The sequence below is a fragment of the Cyphomyrmex costatus genome, unplaced genomic scaffold (assembly GCF_001594065.2).
Source record: "Cyphomyrmex costatus isolate MS0001 unplaced genomic scaffold, Ccosl1.0 scaffold114, whole genome shotgun sequence".
In the NCBI taxonomy this organism is placed as follows: domain Eukaryota; kingdom Metazoa; phylum Arthropoda; class Insecta; order Hymenoptera; family Formicidae; genus Cyphomyrmex; species Cyphomyrmex costatus.
In genome coordinates, this window is record NW_017275108.1 from 146,865 (window position 1) to 165,387 (window position 18,523).

At 34.1% G+C, this 18,523-nt stretch overlaps 1 protein-coding gene across 1 annotated transcript in view; it reads left to right on the forward strand.

The window, feature by feature from the left end:
• GTPBP1 (GTP-binding protein 1) overlaps positions 1–18,523 on the forward strand; it is a 36,056-nt gene that overhangs the window by 15,172 nt on the left and 2,361 nt on the right. Inside the window, exons 6-10 of the mRNA XM_018544218.1 lie at positions 2,600–2,752; positions 2,903–3,152; positions 11,902–12,046; positions 12,120–12,438; positions 12,666–12,937. Of these exons, the coding sequence (XP_018399720.1) occupies positions 2,600–2,752; positions 2,903–3,152; positions 11,902–12,046; positions 12,120–12,438; positions 12,666–12,937 (1,139 nt within the window). The remainder of the gene's footprint in view (positions 1–2,599; positions 2,753–2,902; positions 3,153–11,901; positions 12,047–12,119; positions 12,439–12,665; positions 12,938–18,523) is intronic.

The window sequence follows — 18,523 nt, forward strand, 5'->3', positions numbered from 1 at the left end:
CTAATCTAGTTATTATAGTTATTGACCGATATTCTAATTTTTAATTGTGTCTAAAGCGGCTAAGTATTTTATTGTATTCTTTTTCTTTAGAAATTCATATTATAATTTTTATGTTATAATCGCTTTTTTGTTTACTTACGAATTGACTCTCATTGTCCTTCACCCTGTTTTAATTATTAAGTTGTAATATATTACCACGAAATGTAACTGATTATTAATTATTAAAGTTGCCAATACAAAGTGGACATACGTAAATTGTATTCGACTGTCATGGGACATTTCGACTACCCGCAGAGCGGTGAGGGGGACAATGCAACATTTGGTTGATTTTCGAATCGCCTCCGTCTATATTTCGCTGTCCCTCTCACATCAACGCACCGCGCATAATATATTACCAGGAAAAATTACCGTTTTTCATTTATTTAATAATTTTGACTTTTTTGTTTTATAATATGCAATCGCGTTAACGAAAAAAAATTAATATGTTGTTATAAATCTGACGTGTCAATATTAGACGGTTAGTGAAAGCAGCCTTGGGGATTGTTATCAAAACAACACATCAAATGGAAGGGCGAATGCGAGTCGCACGTTCCCCCCGCGCCAGGCTCACGGATAAACCGTGCAATCATCATTTAAATACATATTAAATAAAATTATTATTTTAAATACTACCGACTGCTGACCGATATGACGTACATATATTTAAAACTATCGCAGTACTATCACGAGTTAAATTGTTAATACATTACCACGAAAAGTAACTAATAGATCATTCAAGGTGCAAATTCAAAATGAACATACGTAAAGTGTATGTATCGGACGATTTTCGAATCGCCTCCGCTCTCCCCTGCCCCCCTCATCTCATTAAATACGTATATATTTTAAATAAAATTATTATTTTAAATACTACCGACTGCTGACCGATATGACGTACATATATTTAAAACTATCGCAGTACTATCACGAGTTAAATTGTTAATACATTACCACGAAAAGTAACTAATAGATCATTCAAGGTGCAAATTCAAAATGAACATACGTAAAGTGTATGTATCGGACGATTTTCGAATCGCCTCCGCTCTCCCCTGCCCCCCTCATCTCATTAAATACGTATATATTTTAAATAAAATTATTATTTTAAATACTACCGACTGCTGACCGATATGACGTACATATATTTAAAACTATCGCAGTACTATCACGAGTTAAATTGTTAATACATTACCACGAAAAGTAACTAATAGATCATTCAAGGTGCAAATTCAAAATGAACATACGTAAAGTGTATGTATCGGACGATTTTCGAATCGCCTCCGCTCTCCCCTGCCCCCCTCATCTCATTAAATACGTATATATTTTAAATAAAATTATTATTTTAAATACTACCGACTGCTGACCGATATGACGTACATATATTTAAAACTATCGCAGTACTATCACGAGTTAAATTGTTAATACATTACCACGAAAAGTAACTAATAGATCATTCAAGGTGCAAATTCAAAATGAACATACGTAAAGTGTATGTATCGGACGATTTTCGAATCGCCTCCGCTCTCCCCTGCCCCCCTCATCTCATTAAATACGTATATATTTTAAATAAAATTATTATTTTAAATACTACCGACTGCTGACCGATATGACGTACATATATTTAAAACTATCGCAGTACTATCACGAGTTAAATTGTTAATACATTACCACGAAAAGTAACTAATAGATCATTCAAGGTGCAAATTCAAAATGAACATACCTACATATAAGTAAAACAGATTACAATAAAAATATTACAGTGTTCTAGAAAATAACTGCAACATACATAAAGTATATTTTCTATGTTGAATATGTACCACGAAAAGTAACTGATATATTATTAATCCTAACATATCATTAAAATGGAAAGGTCAAGCCAGGTTCAAAAATAGATCCTCGCAAATTAAAAAACCCAACAAATTTAAACCTTTGAAAACTAACCGCAAAAATTTGATCCTTTCTAAATTAAAACGATTACCTAACCACAAAATAGAAAACCCAATAAATTTCAACCTTTGAAAATTATCCCCAAAAATTTGAACTTTTCTAAATTAAAATGATTATCTAATAATGTAACATAATAATTTAAACCTTTAATACTTTAAATGATATTATCTAATATAATATATGACCACGAAAAGTAACTGATATATTACTAAATGTGCCAGTTCAAAGTGAACATACATTTTGTTATTTTCTATGTTATGTACCACGAAAAGTAAATGAAAACTACAAAAATTGAACCTTATTTAGGGCAACATTATTGTCGACAATAGGCCTGTTCTTTTTGCCTGCACTGTCTGAACTGGTACATACAGTGCAATAAGTTGAAATGAAACAAACGTATATCTGTTTCACTTCAATTTATTGCACTCTGTGTACCAGTTCGGTAAAAAGAACAGGCCTAATCTTTGCATTAGTCACATCCAAGATTATAGCACTGGCATCAAGAACTTTCAATGTACTCGGATCTAGTGTCTTTATATTAGTTACTTTTCTTTTTTTGAACATGGCCTGACCTTTTTATTTCTATGATATGATTTTTTTAAGAATCATATATTCGCAGGTAACGTAGTTAATAAGCCTGAGCATGGTTCGTTGGATTGGGTCAAGATTTGTGAAAAATCCTCTAAAGTAATTACATTCATCGATCTCGCTGGTCACGAGAGATATTTGAAGACGACTGTTTTTGGAATGACGGGACACGCTCCAGATTTCGGTAAAAATGTATTGTTGTTATTACTATAAAATTCAGGAAAGATAATACTTAATGAATATGTTTCCCCCTTTTATTCGATGTCATTTGCAATTATGCAATTTAAAAGAGCATCCTGTGATATATTTTAATACAAATATTATTATATTTTAGGTATGTTAATGATCGGAGCAAATGCTGGTATTGTAGGAATGACCAAAGAACATTTAGGACTTGCTTTAGCATTGTCTGTACCGGTATTTGTTGTCGTGACGAAAATCGATATGTGTCCGCCGAATGTTCTGCAAGAAAATTTAAAACTACTGATAAGGATTTTGAAATCTCCTGGTTGTAGGAAAGTCCCGGTTACAGTGAAAACGCCTGACGATGTGGTAGTTAGTGCTACTAATTTTGTCTCAGAACGGTCAGTTCAATATATCATAAGAATTCTCTACTCAAACCCAGCCTTGAGTTAAGGGGGGGGAGCTAAGGGCGCTACAGCCCCGGGCCCCGTCTTTTTAGGGGGCCCCTTAGCTTAAAATTGTATTTATTGATGAAAGTAAATAATCAAATACAAATAAATAATTAAAAATGTTACAATTAATTTTGAATTCCTCGTGCAATGAAACATCGCGTGTACAAATAATATTCAATAAAAGAAAGTACAATGAGGAATATAAATTAGCTTGTCCAGATGTAGAAATTACTGAATGCTTTCCAGCTACGTACATGGCAACACTGTGTAACACAGTGAATCATTTTATCCTTATTGGTCTAGTTTACATCCTACGTTTAGGCCGCTACCTATACTCTAAATCTAACCTAAACACGACAGGTCGCGACGGTCTAAATAGCTGTAACCTCGCTTAGGTGAGGGATCTTTTTCAAGATCCCTGACCTCTCTTAGGCCGCACGACCTATCTAGCTTTAACGCATGTAAACGCAAGCAGACGGCCTAAAGGCGTAAAGTGTACTAATAGATGGCTCTATCGTGAGACTACATGCGACCTACATTAGGCCCAAAAATATTATAGGTCTATATGCGGTAAACGCTCCATACGAGATCTTTCTTAGGTGGGGTATAGGTTAGGGTATAGGTCAGGTCGTTAGGTGTAAACTAGACCATTGTTTGTCAAAAGGCTTGTTCGTGTTGCGTGAAATCCTCAAAAACTTGTGTACTTAAAACGAGATAATTATATATTTGGACGTTGGAAAGAGAGAGAACTTGTATCTTTTAAGCAGAATTAAAACGATTCAAACTATAAAAGTCATTATACGAACAATCATGTTTCTTAAATAGAAATTGCAAAGTATATACAGGGTGTTTATTTGAAAACTTTCCAGCTGATTATCTCGAAAAATATAAAAGATACAAAAAAAGTTAAAACACGTATTCCATGATTTCGAGGGGGAAAGAGAATGGCACTCTCAATTTTTTATTTGGAGGGCGTTTTTAACCCTTTGACTCTCGATGACGGCTATAGCCGCATGTCGGTATGATAGCGCCTCATTCTATTTCGATCCTGTTGAATTGTCGCAGGCGCATGGCGGCGCTTAAATCAAAAGGCCGTGGGCGCCACTTTGTTTTCGTACTTTCTATAATTACTATATATACCCCAGATAGCCAAATGAGGACAATATGTTGCCAATTTGCTGTCACTTATTTCGCATTGAATTTCACCAAACTAAAGCCAAGGTGTTTCCACAAACTGTCTGTTGTCCTGACGTTATGTAAAGTTTTCCTTAGAATTCAGCAATCTGTTGGCAAGTTGTCATCATGAATGCTCACTACGTTCAAGGTGTGCTGTCAGTTTGCTGTCGACGTGACGAGTTTATTATTTCTCAATATATACTCTTACAATTTCATAAACTCATGAAGTCTATTTGCCCTCCTGATGCTAACTCAGTTTCAATTAGATTTCAATGACAGCAAATTGTCCACAAGTTGAAAACAATACACGCAGTGCATCAATTTGTCCCATATGCTAAATCTTGCTTGGCTATCTGGGACTGTGCTGTAGAGACATTACATTAATAAAAGCACGTTTCTTGTTTTCTCAAATAACAGCGATCGCTGTATTTGGTTCGTTATTTCTCAAAAGAAAATCCCATCAGGTTATGGGCCCAGTGTTGAACTGAGGCAAAAAAGTGTAGGAAAAAGCATACAGGAGATTTCCAAAGAAGGTTGTCCAGAAGAGTAAAGCTAACCTTTCGTAAGGATGACACCAGATAACCTGAAATTCAACATTCCTCTATTAAACGGTGGAAACTACGTATTTTGGAAGACCAAGGTACGAGCGATACTAATACGCGATGACTTGTGGGACGTCGTAAGTAAGCCGAAGCCTGAAGAGGCTAGAGAGGACTGGCGTAACAATAAGGCCTTAGCATGTATAACATTAAGCGTAGAGGATAATCAACTGATACATTTCGCGCATCTTAATAACGCATTTGATGTGTAACAGGTTTTATCAAAAAAATACAAGCGATCAACTTTCGGCAGCAGGTTATATTTACGGAGGAAACTATATAGTATTCATTATCGCAGTGGACCGATGAATGAACACATTGACTCAATTATGGAGATTGTAGGCCTATTAAGAGGATCAGGAAAACCTCTCGAGGACGAGGAAGTCGTCGCAGTGTTACTGGTAAGCCTCCCAGAGACTTATTCCGGACTCGTTACAGCGCTCGAAGGCAGAGACGAGGCGGATTTAACAATAGAGTATGTTACCGGAAAGATGTTAGATGAACATCAAAGGCGCACCGAAAGTGGTGAGTCAAGTGAGAAAAATACTGAAGTAGCGCTTCAGACCGCAGTTGCAATTCCTAATAAAATTAATAATCACCGTAACAATAACACTAAAGGCGAAAAAGGAAAAAGATATAATAAAAGAGATAATAATAAGGAAACGCGGACATGCTTTTTTTGTAGTAAGCCGGGTCACGTCAAGGCCGATTGTTTTTCATTTAAGAGATCACAGCAGTCGAAAAATATAAACACAGAACAAAGCAAATCTTTAATAGCTGCAAAAATTGGTGCTAAAAATGATCACATCACGTTTAAAATATATGAGAAGAATCAAATAACTGATGCAGGAGCATGGTACATTGATTCGGGCGCAACGTGCCACATGACAAGCGAAAAATCCTTTTTTTCAGTATTACAGGAAAATAACGATACAGTATCTCTTGCAGATGGCTCTTCAGTGAAGACAGCTGGAATTGGAGACGGCAGTCTGGTTTGCCAAATTTCTAATAATCGCTTTCAGACAATAGAACTTAAAAATGTCTTATATATTCCGCAGCTTGACGGAGGATTAATTTCGGTGAGAAAAATAACCAAACAAGGATATCACGTGACGTTCAAAGAAAACACGTGTCACATTTATCGAGGACGTCAAGTAATTGCAAGAGGCAATTTTGATGGAAATTTATTCAAGTTGAAAACAACCGAATCGGAAGCGTCGACTAGAATTGCACATGTGACAACTTGCATTCATCAATGGCATCGTCGCTTTGGACACAGAGATATAACAGCAATAAAGCGTCTCGTAAGCGAAGGTTTAGCGACAGGAATTGTTGTTGCTACATGTTCAGATGACACTATCTGCGAACACTGCATTAAAGGAAAACTAGCGCAAACGAAATTCTCAAAAAGCGAAAGAAGAGAGAAAGAGCCGATGAGGTTAATTCGTTCAGACTTATGTGGTCCGATGCAGACCCCTACTCCAAGTAATAATCGCTATTTTTTAACTCTGATAGACGACTATTCACGTTTTATTGTAGTACGCTTGTTAAAATCGAAAGATGAAGTCCCTCGCGTCATAAAAGAGTACATCGCTGCGATGGATGTAAGGTTCGGCAAGAAGCCTATTGCACTGCGTTCTGATAACGGCAAAGAGTACATGTCGTCTGAATTATCAGAATTTTTAAGGAAGGAGGGGATACAGCACCAACTTACCGTACCGTACACTCCACAACAAAACGGAGTTGCAGAGCGAAAGAACAGGTCGTTGACTGAGTCAGCAAAATGCATGTTATTAGATGCAGGACTAGACAACCGTTTCTGGGGAGAAGCGGTTTTGACTGCGGCGTATCTGCAAAATCGGATGACAAGCCGCAGTATAGATAAGACTCCAGTTGAATTATTCACAGGCGAAAAGCCGGACGTTGGACATATTCGAGTGTTTGGATCGAAAATTTACTCTCTCATCCCTAAACAAAGACGCAGAAAATGGGACGACAAAGCAGAAGAAGGGGTACTTGTCGGCTATGATGAAGATACCAAGGGATATCATATTCTGAATTCAAGAACGAATCGGATTTGGATCAGCCGATCAGTAAGAATAATAGAACAGGCACACAGTAGTGAGATAGGATCCATAGGGTATGAATTACCGGAAGAAATCCACGGGACTTTAAGAGATCCAGAAGAGGAATCAAATGCTTTAGAAGAGGAACCAGATGTTCTAGAAGAGGAATTTGATACACCATCTAGTACACCAGAAGAATCAGACAGGCGTGTGTCGAAGCGAGGAAACAAGGATATGCCTCCGCAGAGATTGGTTTATAAAGCGCAGCTGAATACGGTCAAGGAACCAACATCATGGGCAGATATGATGGAGCTACCGTCACCAGAACGACAAAGATGGATTGCAGCTGCCGAAGAAGAGATGAAGTCTCTTAATGAGCATAAGGTATGGGAATTAACCAACCTCCCAGCCGGAAAAAGAGCTATCACCTGTAAATGGGTTTTCAAGACTAAATTAGATGGCGAAGGTCGAGTTTATACCTATAAAGCTCGACTAGTGGCTCGAGGTTTCTCCCAGGCCTACGGGGAGGATTATGATGAGACCTTTGCACCTGTGGTTAAACACGAAACTATACGCGTGTTACTTCAAGTCGCAGCCCAAAAAGGTTTGCACGTACGCCATTTGGACGTGAAGAGTGCATATTTAAACGGTGATCTCGAAGAAGATATTTACCTGGAACAACCACCAGGATTCCAAAAACGTGGATGCGAATTTAAGGTTTTAAAATTACGCAAAAGTTTATATGGACTTAAACAGTCCGCGCGAACTTGGAACAAACGAGCCACTGAAGTGCTGGCTCAGTTGGGTTTCCAATCTGGAAAAGCCGATCCATGCTTGTATATTAGAAAGTGTTGCTATGTGTTGCTTTACGTTGACGATCTTCTAGTAGCCGGCGAATCTTCAGAAATAACTAGAGAAGTGGGAAGAGAACTACAGAAGTACTTCTGCATCAAGAATTTAGGTAATGCCCACCATTATCGCGGCATTCAGATAGAACGTAAGGAAGACGGATCGTTTCTACTTAGTCAAAAAGGAAAAATCATCAAAATATTGGAAGAGAATGGACTGCTGGAAACAAGACCGGCAGCAACACCAATGGAAGTTGACTATTTGGGTTCCGGTACAGACAACAGTGTGCCGTTACCGCATAATACACAGTACAGACAAGCCATAGGCTCGCTACTGTATTTAGCCACAACCAAATCCAGACCTGACATTTCTACTGCGGTAGGAATTTTGAGTCGCTGTGTGGAAAAACCTACGGAACAAGACTGAAAGGCTGTCAAACGAGTGATGCGGTACTTAGCATCTACTTTAGACAAGAAATTGCATTCGTCTTCAGCGGATAAAATGAAACTAGAGTGTTTTGTAGACGCAGACTGGGCCGGAGACAGGACCGACCGGAAGTCGACTAGCGGTTGTTTTTCGACTAGGAGACGGAATCATTGCGTGGTCAAGTCGGAAACAGACATCGGTCGCAGCTTTATCTACTGAAGCTGAGTATATTGCTGCATCGCACGCAAGCAAAGAGTTGCTCTGGTTGAGACAACTCTTGAAAGACATAAATTTCCCTGCAGAAGACCCAACCATTATCAACGAGGATAATCAAGGATGTATTCGATTAATCGAGTCAAATAGGTGCGGCGCTCGCACCAAACATATTGACGTTTGCTATCATCAAATTCGGGACCTATAAGAGAAGAAGATACTACAAATGAAATACTGTCCCTCAGAAAGGATGCTGGCAGATTTATTCACGAAGCCTTTGGCTAAGGAGCGATTCCTGAAGCTGACTGATAGCCTGGGGATCAATTAGGATCGAACTCATCTCAGCGAGAAGGAGTGTCGGTATGATAGCGCCTCATTCTATTTCGATCCTGTTGAATTGTCGCAGGCGCATGGCGGCGCTTAAATCAAAAGGCCGTGGGCGCCACTTTGTTTTCGTACTTTCTATAATTACTATATATACTGTGCTGTAGAGACATTACATTAATAAAAGCACGTTTCTTGTTTTCTCAAATAACAGCGATCGCTGTATTTGGTTCGTTATTTCTCAAAAGAAAATCCCATCACCGCAAAAATAAAAGTGGCCAAGAATGCGCATGACGGCTATAGCCGCAACGTAAAATAAACCTAGTAAAACTTCCCGAATTTGCTTGAAACTTGTTACTCAGGGGTTTTTGGGGTCGCTGATTACGAATCCGAAGTCAGATTTACAAAATTCAAAATGGCGGATCCAATATGGCGAAACAAAATTACAAAAAGATCTGTTTTTCATGCAATTCGGTACCCTAATGTTTTTTGGGTCTTTGAATCCGAATATGACATAAAAATTTTTAAATGGGGGATTGAATATGGCGCTTTCAAATAAAAAGTGTATCCATACTTAGATTCTACAAGTTTTTTTTTGGATTGCGGGTCTTAATATAATATAAAAATTCCAAAATTTACGCCTAGAATTGAATTACTGAAAGACAGATTGATATAGTTATATTATATTTTTGAAGAAAATAAATACATTTTTGTACCCTGACATTAGCTGGTGAATTCGCACTTTATTGGATTGAAAATGTATTAAATTCACGACCCCGGAATGTGCCACGAGGAGGCTGTCATAGGATTTTACACTCCATTTTAATAACTGCAAATTAATAGAGATAAAATTCTGTCTATTTTTTATTTTTGTAAATCTAACCTTTTTGTAATTTTTATCCGCCATATTGGAAACGGCATTTTGAATTTTGAAAATCTGACATCGGATTCGTAATCAGCGACCCCAAAAACCCCCCGAGTAACAAGTTTCAAGCAAATCCAGACCTTTTTTTATAATTTTGATCCGCCATATTGGATCCGCCATTTTGAATTTTGAAAATCTGACATCATATTTGGAATTAGAGACCCAAAAAACATAAGAATACATGCTTTCAAAATAATCCGTTGAACTTTTTTTCAACACACTTTTGGCCCAAATAGTGAAATTCTCGTAAACAGCCAAGGGGTTAACGTAATTCGAAGGTGAAATTAATTTTTTTTAATGGAAATGTATATTTTTTATTACAGGATTTTATTATACGTAAAAAAACAAGTAACTTATGTAGGAAACATTTTTTTGTTCGATCACTATTTTAGGAGATATTTAAGAAAATAGCAAGGCACAATTACTGCATAAAATATCATCATTTATTATAATAAATGTTCAAAATGTTCTCCGTTGTTTGCTAAACAATAATAAAGACGATTCTGGAATTCTGAATGAACATTTTGGAAAGTATTTGCTAGAATAGCTCTACATTCCTGTAAAATTTTTTGACGTAAATCGTTGATATTTTCCGATGGAGTTTTTGAGTCGAACTGAATGGCAACCTTTATTTAAATTTACTAAACAACGTTATTGATGCACTTATAACTAAAAGTTTTGAAAATCAAAAAGATGAAAATGGCGAATTGTTAAATGAGGAACTTTTGTGCTTCCAACAAGATGGTGCTCCCCCCCACATTATGTGTTACCAATTCGACAGTGGCTAAACAATCGATTCCCATAGAGATGGATTGGTAGAAGAGGAGCCATCGAATGGCTACCAAAATCTCCTGATCTAACTCCACTCAATTTTTTTCTTATAGAGATACTTAAAATCCGTTGTTTATAAAACTCCACCGGAAAATATCAACGATTTACGTCAAAGAATTATACAAGAATGTAGAGATATTCCAGCAAATACTTTCCAAAATGTTCATTCAGAATTCCAGAATCGTCTTTATTATTGTTTAACAAACAACGGAGAACATTTTGAACATTTGTTATAATAAATGATGATATTTTATGCAGTAATTATGCATTGCTGTTTTCTTAAATATCTCCTAAAATAATAATCGAACAAAAAAATGTTTCCTACATAAGTTACTTGTTTTTTTTTTTTACGTAGAATAAGATCCTGTAATAAAAAATATACATTTCCATTTAAAAAAATTAATTTAACCTTCAAATTACATTGAAAACTCCCTCCAAATAAAAAATTGAGAGTGCCATTCTCTTTCCCCCTCGAAATCATGGAATACGTGTTTTAACTTTTTTTTTATCTTTTATATTTTTCGAGATAATCAGCTGGAAAGTTTTCAAATGAACACCCTGTATGTATTTTGCATTTAATTTATTGTTATTCAATATCTATTATTCAATAAATAATTTCTATTGAAAATAGGTATTTATTATCTATACTATTATAAAACAATTCTTATGAATGAAGGGGATTCCGTTTTAACATCAGCCCCTGGGCCGGCTCTGCTCAAACCTTATAATAATAAAATCAATTAAGACTCCTTACTTCAGATACAAATTGGAAAGAATAAAGGGCAATAAGAGTCGGGCGCAGAAGACGTCGCGCAATTAAAAACACCACTAATAAGTGAAAAAATTAAATGGATGACAAAAAAAGAAGAAAAACAGAAAAATTGAAAATATCAGAAATAATAAATATTTTCAATTTTTCTGCTTTTTCTTTTTCATCCATTTAGTTTTGTCTCTTGTGTATCTTAATTATTACGACGTGGAGGAGTTCACCGATGATTGAAAAATTGTATTGATTAGTTATATTAATTAGTTTGTTCTCTGAAGAAGGCTAAAAAGTTAGTCGAAACATAAAAGCGTTATTATTATTATAAAAGCATTATTCAAATAAATGATTTTTGTCACTTATTAATGGTGTTTTTAATCGTGCAACGTTTTCAGCGCCCGACTCCTATTGTTCTTTATTCTCTCCAATTTGCATTTAAATTCCACTTAAAAAAAAAGTAAATTTCATACTAGAATATTCATAAAAATATTACAATGTCTATATTACAAAAATATATGTCATGCAGGTTATGTCCAATATTTCAAGTGTCCAATGTGTCTGGCGAAAATCTAAATCTTCTCAAGATGTTTCTTAATTTACTGACTGCGAGAATTACTAGTCATGATGACGAACCTGCTGAGTTTCAAATAGACGATACATATTCTGTACCTGTAAGTATATAATATATCATTTTTTTTCTACAATACACAAAAAAATATTATGTAGATTAATTAAAAATTATAGGGAGTTGGTACAGTAGTGTCTGGTACGACTTTAAAAGGTATCATAAAGTTAAATGATACGTTGCTATTAGGACCTGATCCACTGGGTCGTTTTACACTTATAACCATAAAAAGTATCCATCGAAAGAGGATGCCTGTTCGTGAAGTAAGAGGTGGACAAACGGCTAGTTTTGCTTTGAAAAAGATTAAACGGTCACATATTCGCAAAGGTATGGTAATGGTCGCACCTGTGCTTAATCCACAGGCTTGTTGGGAATTTGAAGGCGAAATTTTGGTGCTGCATCATCCTACTACAATCAGCTCCCGTTATCAAGCAATGGGTAATTATGTGTCTGTGTGTGTGTGTGTGCGTGTGCGCGTGTGCGCGCGCGCGCGCGTGTGTGTGTGTGTGTGTGTGTGTGTGTGAGAGAGAGAGAGAGAGAGAGAGAGAGAGAGAGAGAGAGAGAGAGAGAGAGAGAGAGAGAGAGAGAGAGAGAGAGAGAGAGAGAGAGAAAGATTATTATATTCTCTCATATAAATTAATTTTTCATTACAAACATTATTACAGTACATTGCGGCAGTATAAGACAAACTGCTTCTATTTTATCAATGTCCCAGGATTGTCTGAGAACGGGCGACAAAGCCTTGGTACATTTTAGATTTATCAAACATCCTGAGTACATAAAACCTGGACAGAGAATGGTGTTTAGAGAGGGTCGTACTAAAGCAGTAGGAAATGTAGTGAAACTTATACCGCATTCAAATAATATAACTACACAAGCATCTAGAATTAGTAAGCAAAATAAAACGTCACAGAGTCGGCAGAATGCAAACGTGCAGGTATCTATGCGATACTTTAGCTCGTTTTCGCAGTATATATACATATATGATTACCTAAAGATTGAGGATTATCAAGAAATAATAAATAAAATAATATAAGTAATAATAAGAAGGCTCAATATGTATAAAACAATTAAAAAATGTAAATAGGGCACACAGCCAAATTAATTCAATGAATTATTTAATTCATATACTAATAGAAAAACAGACGTTTCGACTCCGATCGGGTCATTTTCAATGATACAAAAATTATACTTAGAATTAAATTAACATTTTAATTAGAATTAAATTAACATTTTTTCTATACATTCTTCCTATTGTTGCAATTCCTGGAAACAATACGTTAAGTTTGAACATTCATAATTATTTGTGTCTTATATTTGATCCTAATAAAAGTATATAAGTAAAAATTAACATTGTTCAAAATTCAAATACAAATATAAAAGTCTTATTTACCTTGTCAAAAATAAAATTAAAAAATGTGATATGTCCATGTGTAAATTTCTTCTGAGTCAATTTGTTATAAAATATAATTGAAGTAATTAATACAAATCGAAAGGGCGATGTAAGAGTCAAAAGTAAAATTTCATTTAAGAATAATATTACAATGTCAACATATTTAATTTTAAATTTGAAAAACAATAGAATATAAATATAAAAATTACTTAAAACTAAAGACATGATAAACGTTACGTAACAAGTTTCGACTCCTTGATTGAGTCCTCTTCAGACTTCAAACTTCAAAATTGTCTCTTTCGTAGATAAAATTATTATAAATAGTCAAAATATAAACAAAATATGATATTTCAATATCGTTTCACTTGTCTTCCCGTTCAGTCTGTTATCATGCAGTATAAGAATTACATCTTTTTATAAAATGAGCAGAAAATCAGTATTCTGTGCATTTACAACGCATTGTCATTGCACTGTATTTTATATTACACTTATTATTCGAACAAATGGACATAATTTATATCTGCTTTTTAATTATTGTTGGTAAGTGTTTTCTTAAAAACTCCAACATTCACATAACATTTTGTAAAGCGTTGCATTAATTTTTACAGAAACTTTGTTAACTTGCTACTTATCAAATCTTTCAACAACAATATTATATTTTGACTATAATAATTTTATCTACGAAAGAAACAATTTTGAAGTTTGAAGTCTGAAGAGGACTCAATCAAGGAGTCGAAACTTGTTACGTAACGTTTATCATATCTTTAGTTTTAAGTAATTTTTATATTTATGTTCCATTGTTTTTCAAATTTAAAATTAAATATGTTGACATTGTAATATTATTTTTAAATGAAATTTTACTTTTGACTCTTACATCGCCCTTTCGATTTGTATTAATTATTGTTATATTAAGAGTCCTCGAATATTTTCATCTTATTTATAATTGAAGTATTAAAATAAGATAATTTGCAGCTGTCAAAACTGAATACCTTCAAGGTACTTCTTCATGCGCAGCACACTGCAGCAGCAATTCGTTACTATTGGTTACGAATTTTATGTAAGCTAGATGACGCACTTCCGGCGCAAAATACATTTTGCCGCAGTTCGTTGAAGTTGAACCGAACAAACAGCAAGCAGCAAGCGGCAAAATCGAGAAAGCGTACAATATGTCCGTCGTTTCATTATGAAAATATTATTTATTGCAATAAATATTAGGAAAATAAGCGAAAAATGGCTTCGGATAAGGTACGGATACATGTTTGTAAATTAGATCATTTTATACTTTACACTTTACTTTTTCAAATTTGTGATAAAGTATAAAATGATCTAATTTACGAACATGTATCCGTACCTTATCCGAAGCCATTTTTCGCTTATTTTCCTAATATTTATTGCAATAAATAATATTTTCATAATGAAACGACGGACATATTGTACGCTTTCTCGATTTTGCCGCTTGCTGCTTGCTGTTTGTTCGGTTCAACTTCAACGAACTGCGGCAAAATGTATTTTGCGCCGGAAGTGCGTCGTCTAGCTTACATAAAATTCTTAACCAATAGTAACGAATTGCTGCTGCAGCGTGCTGCGCATGAAAAAGCACCTTCAGGGTGCGTCCCGATGGAGAAAGAAATAGCAGAATGGAATGAGAACGGAACATTGATAGAAAAGAGATAGGATTGTTCTATCTCTTTTCTATCAATGTTCCGTTACTGTTCCGTTCCGTTATTTCTGACTCCATGTGACTGCACCCTCATTGTAAAGGCAAATAGGATAATGTCGTTGGAATAGAAAGTCAAAGGATGAAAAAGAGGAAAAACAACAAAGACGAATTTAAGAAGAGGATAGGGAATGTATCATATTGGTGTACATTTCGGGCAATGACTCTTGAGTCATTTTGTCTGTTTATACCGTGTGTCTGTTTTTTAATATGAACCATCTCAGATATTAATCTTTTTTTTGTAAGAAGGTTCTATATCTAAGATTTCAACATTATCCCATTTAAAATTATGATTCAATTTTAATCTATGTTCGGTTATTACAGAAGGGGATTTTGATACTTTATTAATATCTGAAACATGTTCTTGCAATCTAGTTTTTAATTGTCTCTTAGTTTGTCCAACATAACTAGCATCGCAATTGTCACAGGATATTTTATATATTACATTTTGATTGTCTTCATATTCCAAATTATCTTTGCCTCTATTAATGTAATTTTTTAGTGTGTTAGTATATGCTAACTTGCAATGAAACATATTGGCGATAGGTTTGAATTTTTCAGAAACAATAGTCGCGTTCAGCGGACTCAACAGTTGAGTGAGCGCTCGCTATTATTGGTGTATTCTTTTAGATCATCCAATCAGAATTTTTAATCCAGAAGAATACACCAATAATAGCGAGCGCTAACTCAACTGTTGAGTCCGCTGAACGCGCCCATTGTTGAAATGGAACGGTAAAAAATTGTTTTGAAGAATTGTTCTTATTAGAAATATTACTAATATGGAATTTAAATCTATTGTGAATAGTAGAAAAAATAAAATATAGAGGATATTGGTTTTGTAAAAATATATTGATGGCTTCTATTAAATTATTTTGTTGAAACGTTGGATGACACAATCTTAATATATCTCCACTATTACCGGTGGTTGCAAATATTGTAATGCAAGATTTTGAAGAAACTGCAATTGGATTACTACCTTTCCATCCTTTATTTTATTACCGTTATGTTGATGACATCATTTTAGTAGTTCCATCTGAGAGCATTAACGATACTTTAGATATTTTTAATTCTTTACATACTAGATTATAATTCACTATAGAAGTTGGTAATGAAGGAAAAATTAGTTTTTTTAGATACTATGATATTGTGAAAGAAGGTTTAATTTTTTATTACTATCGCAAAGCCACTTTTTCAGGCAGATTCCTCAATTTCTATTCACATCACCCAATGTATCATAAAAGAGGTGTAATATACAGTGTTGTCGATAAAATATTAAAATATATAACACTTTTATAAAATGTGGTTTAAATCAAAAACAAAATTGTCAAATCAAAAAGCATAAAAACCACGCACAAGATCTATTTTGTGAGGACTTATTCAAGTCCGTATTTTATTATTAAAATATAAGTTTAAACGTTTCGGTCATAAAAATTTGACCATCTTCAGTATATAGTTAAGTTAATGTAACATTAAATCATACGCATATTATAATACAATATTCGCTTACATCTATTCGCCATATTACAAAATTTCTTCTTGGTAAAATAATCTCAACATAAACCCTCGTTCTTGTCTCAATGTAAATTCTCCTTCCAATTATTGCGAATTATTATTTTGAAGAAACATCGTTGGTAGACTATATAAATCAAACGATTAAATTAAGATAATACTATTACAAAATACTAAATTTATTTGTTGATGAATATAATGCAAAGTTACCTATGTTTCGTTAAAAAATTCGTTAAATCTTGAGTGAAAAGTCAGAGAAAAATCGTACATTACACCAGTAAAGTCAGATATGTTATAACGATGTTCTTATATGTATATGAACTTGAAAACAATAAAATAAACAATAAAAATATTAACTACGATAGAGGATTTACATTCGATTCTTGGTGTGTGTTTGTTATGATAGAATAATACATTTGTGGCAATTTTTCAGTGTCACTTTGTAAATTTAGACTGTTAGTTTGATTCTTGATATGAATCATTTCCGAAATTGATCTTTTGAAATATATAGGTTCATTATCTAAAATTGCAGTATTATCCCAATCAATGTCATGATTACAATTTACTTGATGTTTGCTTACAACAGAGGTATTATTAATTCTTTTCCAACCATCCCTATGTTCTTTTAATCGCGTTTTTAGTCGTCTTTTCGTTTGTCCGACATAAGTCATATCACAATCCTTGCAATTGATCTTATATACAACATTAGTGTTATCGAACTTATCTAGTTTATCTTTTCCTGTTTTAATTATACTACTAAGATTATTAATCGGTTTGTAGGCAATATCCGTATTCGGAATATTAATGATGTTTTTAAACTTTTCTGAAACATTTTTGTGATACGGCACTACCAAATAATTATTTTTTCTTTTTATTCCATTATTCATAATACTATTTCTATTGATATTATAATATTTTAAACTATTAATTCTATCATTAATACAAGAAAACAAAAATTTTAAAGGATATCCATTACCGATTAATATTCTGATTAATTCTGTGATGTTATTAGAATGAAATTTCGGATGCGACAATAATATTATACGATCAATCAAGGAAATTATTACGCCTTTTTTATGACACATTGGATGATTCGAAAAGAAATTAAGATATCTTCCAGAGTTCGTAGGTTTTTTGTACACATCAAAAATGATTCTGTCGTTTTCTACACCTACTTTAACATCTAAAAAATTCATCCAACCATCAATACCACATTCCATAGTAAAATTGATTCTTTCGTTATACGAGTTAAAAGTATCAAAAACTTTTTTAATATCCAATTTAGGGATTGCTATTAATATATCGTCTACATATCGTTGGTATATTGGAATGTCAACATTTATAGTTGAAAGAATCTTTGTTTCCAAATCCTCCATTACGATGCCAGCTAAAATCGGAGACAAAGGAGGATAAAATATTAAGATTGTGTCATCCAACGTTCCAACAAAATAATTTAATAGAAGCCATCAATATATTTTTACAAAAAACGGATATCCTCTATATTTTATTTTTTCTACTATTCACAAGAATTAAATTCCATATTAATAATATTTCTAATAAGAACAATCTTGAAAAAAATTATTTACCGTTCCTTTTCAACAATGTTTCTGAAAAATTCAAACCTATCGCTAATATGTTTCATTGGTAAATGTGTCTATGAGGGGAATTCCCTCCAATGACTTTGACCTTGACATATGTTGTCAAGGTCATGACCCTAAGTAACTTCCAACAGGTTTTAGCCGTCGCTCATCTTTCGTTAAAAAGTTATTAACAATCATAGTTTTAAAATAAACGTATTATTTCTGTTATACATGTATAATATGAAGTACTAATCTACACCTTTCCCTGTTCAGAAACGTTGAACTTTCCACGCGAAGTAACTTTCACCCCCCCCCCCCCCCCCC